Source organism: Lygodium microphyllum, chromosome 18, assembly GCF_053477565.2.
Source record: "Lygodium microphyllum isolate KBCC chromosome 18, Lygodium_microphyllum_v1.1.10, whole genome shotgun sequence".
NCBI lineage: Eukaryota > Viridiplantae > Streptophyta > Polypodiopsida > Schizaeales > Lygodiaceae > Lygodium > Lygodium microphyllum.
Window position 1 is genome coordinate 20852321 of NC_141152.1, and position 5023 is coordinate 20857343.

At 42.2% G+C, this 5023-nt stretch overlaps 1 protein-coding gene and 1 pseudogene across 1 annotated transcript; both read right to left on the reverse strand.

Moving 5' to 3' along the window:
• Positions 1-2043: 2043 nt before the first annotated feature.
• LOC148020657 (uncharacterized) lies at positions 2044-3506 on the reverse strand (annotated as a pseudogene).
• A 752-nt stretch (positions 3507-4258) lies between these two features.
• On the reverse strand, positions 4259-4802 carry LOC148020658 (uncharacterized). The gene is made up of 3 exons (XM_087699426.1): positions 4740-4802; positions 4502-4648; positions 4259-4417 (listed from the first exon to the last, which is right to left on the reverse strand). The coding sequence occupies exons 1-3, from the start codon at positions 4800-4802 to the stop codon at positions 4259-4261; spliced, it is 369 nt and encodes a 122-aa protein (XP_087555552.1).
• Positions 4803-5023: the final 221 nt, after the last annotated feature.

Below are 5023 nucleotides of genomic sequence, written 5' to 3' on the forward strand. Positions count from 1 at the left end.
TTAGTAATCTAGCTTTCTAGTTATATCCAAAAGTCATTGTAGTGGTAGCAATGTAATCAAGTTAATCTTTCTAATAATCAAGTCACATCTTCAATTATTGCCAAAAAAGAACCTTTTCATATTAGGATAGAATAGAGATAAGTGCATGAGGCTTTCCTAGATTGAAGTACCAACACAAAATCAATAAAGCAACTAAAATAGCCAACTCATCATTTATGGAGGAACATTAGATGAATTGATGGGATTCTATGGCAAGTATATTTCCATGTATGTATGGGTAGTAAAAACAATACGCATGATTTCATTGGCCAACTTATAATGAGGTCTCGTCTCATCTTATGATAGTTTCCTAAAAGAGAAGGTTCATCTATATTTCTAGAATAGTGAGTAATCCAAAAATGTTTCAACCTCATGAGAGACCCTTCAAGGATGTTATCCAAATCTCCTATCTTCTAAAGCTCCTATCCGAATCTCCTATCTTGCAAAGGAGGGAAAATATAACTTTTTTGGCTAACGGTAGGATGAGAATTATCTTTTTCGAAATCTTCATTTTATGGTAGGATTAGATTTCTCTTTTTTTCACAAGGTTTTCATTCTATGATTTTATAATTGCTTATTGTTGAGAGCTATTCACATGTGTATGTATATTTAAAGGCACATGTTCTTACTCAAAGTGTACACGAGAGAGAGAGAGAGAGAGAGAGAGAGAGAGAGAGAGAGAGAGAGAGAGAGAGAGAGAGAGAGAGAGAGAGAGAGATGCATGATTGCCTTTTACAGGAAATCATGTATCTCTCTTTACAAAAATATTTTTTCAGTTGTGCAGGTAAACTCCTCGATAGACACCCATACTGTGTTTGGGGTTCAACTCCCTTTGAGTTTATCCTCCTAATCACCCTTTGTAGGTTTGATATGTGCAACCACAAAGATATGGTTACAAAGATATGTGCAGCCACAAAAGTATGATTTGATTTCATGGAAGAAAGAAATGTAATAAGTAGCAAGGCACACACTTTGCAATGCTAGTGTAAGGTACTCACACCTTACAATAATGGTGGTGGGATATCCAAAAAAAGGAGTCCTCTACAAGATTATTTGATGAATGGCAAAAAGATAATTGCCATATTATTCCCACAACTTGATATACCCCCCTCCTCTAGCACTAAGTTTTGATGCTTTATTACAAGCCTACCCAACCTAAAGAAGCTTTGTCCTCAAATGCTTGCAATGAAATTTACGAAGCAAGAAAATTTCCATGAAAATGTAAAGGAAAAAAAATCTCTTATTAAGTTTCAAGAAGCCTCTTCAAAGATACAAGAAGCCTATTTGAAGAGTAGGATGATCCCAAGACCTCCACTTACATCCCTTTATATAGTTTTTCTCATCACATACATGTTGAGTTTTAGGCTTTTTGTTTCCCCTAAAAAGCCTTAAGCTTTTCAAGACACAAACTCAAAAAGAATTGCATGTGATTATCGCCACCATATACGTTTAAGAAATGCCGTTTGGCCTGCGAAGATGCCATCACTTGTCTGAGATCGATATCAGCATTTGTCATCAAACCTGAATGCCTTTCGTGTCAGTCGATGTCGTTTTCTGCTTGAATAGGCCACCTTCTTGCATATGATCTATGGCAACCATCCCTTTATAAATCACAGCCGCTGTTAGCAATCATAAAAGTCGCCATCCTCTCTCGTTAGCAACTGCCATCACCTCTGTGCCTGTGATCGATGACAACCATGTCTTTCGTTTCTTCAAAACATCACCAGTACTGCCTTCATCTTACTCAGAATATTCCCTCAACTGTACGCCACCGACATCACTCTCAGGCCGCCATCTCTGCAATGGACTATGTTTGAAACACCATCCTCTGCTCGCCTTCAACAGAATATGCCGCACTTTTTATGCTTTGAAGCATTTAATTTCCGCCATTATGTCTTGTTCGTGATCAACGGACTATGCCATTAATTCTGCCTGTAATGTCGTCGACTTCGTATGCCTAATCATCAACAGCAGTCGGCAAATATTTTGCTTACATGCTCATACTCAACTCTTGCATTCCTTGGATGAGAATTGCACATTATACGACATGCTTTCATCTTCAGTATAATGCTGTACAACAATTCATGATGCAAACCCCTTTTGTCTCATGATCGGCAGATCTCTCCAGGATTGTTTGCCGTCACAGTCACCATATAAAACAAACCCTTGCTAGATAACAATGAATCACCTACAGCATGCGGTCAATGACAGCCCGTCCTCTAGCACCACCAGCCCAAGCAGAAGCTATCCCATTAACACCAACCTCATCTTCTGGTGTGGGCACATAAGGAGGATTAAAAACCAACACATCCACTGCTCCAGCTACTTATTTCTTAAGTGTCAAAACGATATCTGCAACAACTACATAAGCAAGAAAGTGGTGGCCTTTAAGGGTTGTGATTGTGGTGTTCACTACAACTTCACTAGTATTTGTAGCCAAAAATTGCACCTTTCTTTTGGTATCACAAAGCATAAGTGCAAGAGATATAATAATGAAGCCACTACTACATCCAACTTCCAAACACAAACTTGCTCGAATTCTCTCAGATTTGTTTGATCAACTAGAAAATCAGCAACAACTGCAAAAGAGTCATCACAGGGCTCATACACCTCAAGGTGATGTCCAACAAGGTGCAAGTCTGCAGTTTTTCTTCAAGGGGATGAAACCTTCTTGAAACCGAAGTGCACCGCAGTAGGTGAAAGGAAAGTAGAACCCAGGAGTAAAAAGCTTACCGGTGAGAGCTATGGCGGATGGAGAGCAAGAGCAAGAGAGAGAGAGAGAAACTCAAAGTGAGAACTCCAACAACCACAATGTGTGGCTAGGCCTTCCTTTATTCAAATTATCACTAAGAGAATAAAGAAAAAGTGACTGTAACGGGCGCCCACCACCTACAGTGTGCAATGGCGGGTACTGTCAGTGTAGTAATACACGGGCGGCTACGCAGAGGCACCTTTACCCCAACAACCTCCCACTTAAAGGCGAATCTGCCCCAGTGAGAGAGAAAAGAAAAGAAAAGACAGTACAACATGCACATATGTATAACAGAGTGAGGAAAAAGATGTCATCTCATCCAATGCCCATCAATCTCCTAAGGAAGGCACTTCTCCACCCATTGATGAGTCAATCACCTTCAACCCTTGTAGTGCTCTGTAGTGAGGCTCTTCGTGAGCAAGTCTGCAGGATTCTGCTCAGTCGGAATCTTGACAAGGTCAACAGACCTATCCTCAACGACCTCGCGAATGAAGTGATACCTCACCTTAATATGTTTCGTCTTCGCATGGAAGACCGAATTCTTGGCCAACTGAATGGCACTCATAGAATTCGAATGTAGTGTAGGCATAGCATCTGTCATACCAAGGTCTGCAATCAAAAGGCCTAACGAGATAGCCTCCTTGCAAGCTTGTGTAGCTGCAATATACTCAACCTCTGTAGTAGAAAGAGTCGTACACTTTTGTACCCTAGACATGTAAGAGATAGCCCCTCCAACATAAGTGAACACATAGCCAAAAGTGGAGTTCCTACTATTTGCATGTCCTGCATAATCAGAGTTAGTGTACCCCACAACCACTACAAGGGATCGGGCTCATACCCGCGCTCCTAGCCGCACAAAATGACTTGGGAAAAAAAGTGCCGGGCCCGTGTAATAGCGCGTGTATCATCGCGGCCAGAGACATGCGTGTAAAAGCGCGTGTACAGTGAAGCCAGTCGCGCGAATACACGAATCCATACACGCGTTCTGCGCAGTTTTGCTGCAAATTTACACGCGAATTTAACCAGACTATCCGCGCAAATATACGCGATTTTGACAGATGACACGCGCTTATACACGCGATCCCAGAGGGAAAAAAATAATCCAGAGAGTGCTTTTGGGTGCCTGGATGCTGTTCCAGCATCCAGCCACCCAAAGGCACTCTCTGGATTTTTTTTTGGTGCATTGCACCATAAAAAAAGAGCGATTTAGATTTCAAGACTCACTCTCTATGAATACACGATTCAATATTACTATCTAAAACTTAATACACGACTCAAGACTCACGATTCAATACATTGTCAATACATGATACATTTGTGTACAAGGGAGTCCATATGTCAAAATCGCCCATGGCTTTAATTAGGAACAATTATATACAAAGTCAAATCGGGAGCTAGGTGCAAAAAAGCCCATGGCTTCAGTTACAAAAAATTTTTGTACAACCACATCCTACAGTATTCTGAAAGCTAATCAGAGGATGATGAGGACCCTGTGCTCTCTCCATGATCAGAGGAGCTCGCATCGGTATGTTCCGATGAGTGGTGCTCGCCTCCACCAGGAGCAGTGGCACGAACATCAGCAGTGGCGGCTGGATCATCAGGGGCAGGAGCATCAGCAGCTTGTGCCTGTTCAAGAAATATACCGTATGTAAGTATACATATATATGCAATTAAATAAACCGAAATCATTCATTTAGAGTTTTCAAGTACCTGTCGACCGTATGGTCTCATGGCCGCGTCAAACTGCGCATCCGTAATACGTCCCTCGTTTCTGAAGATGGCCCACGTGTCACGTCTGCTATTGCGGCGAGCATACCCAGTCTTGTGGGCTATGGGCCCTCTCCCCATAACCCGTCGCTGTAACATAATCAAGATAGTTTGTAAGATCAAAACAATCATAGAATCAATGAATTTGGCAAACAATCAAATAAAGAGGCAAGTTACTTACGAACTCTGCCTCCCACGACTCGACGCCGCCAGATCCGAAATGCGACGATCCAATGGTCTCCATCTGGATCCGTCGTGCCTCCACATGCTGCCTGCTCTTCACGCCTCCCTCTGCGCGCTTCTTTGCCTCCTTCCACTCGCGTTTGTGGGCAGTGGCAGGTTTCTCACAAGGATAGCCACCCGCAGCTACATTCACCCCATCATCGTACGCGAGTTTCTTAAGGTGAGATCTTTTATTACTTAAGATCTCCCTTATTCGCGTCCTTCCCCATACATCCGAGAATG

What these genes read in the sequence shown, in the direction of transcription:
- LOC148020658 (XM_087699426.1), bottom strand. Translation starts at nt 4,802, where the DNA reads ATGGAGACCATTGGATCGTCGCATTTCGGATCTGGCGGCGTCGAGTCG. An exon ending in AGTCGTGGGAGGCAGAGTTC is followed by an intron (nt 4,649 to 4,739) that starts GTAAGTAACTTG and finishes ATTATGTTACAG; the next exon opens with CGACGGGTTATGGGGAGAGG. An exon ending in TGAGACCATACGGTCGACAG is followed by an intron (nt 4,418 to 4,501) that starts GTACTTGAAAAC and finishes TTTCTTGAACAG; the next exon opens with GCACAAGCTGCTGATGCTCC.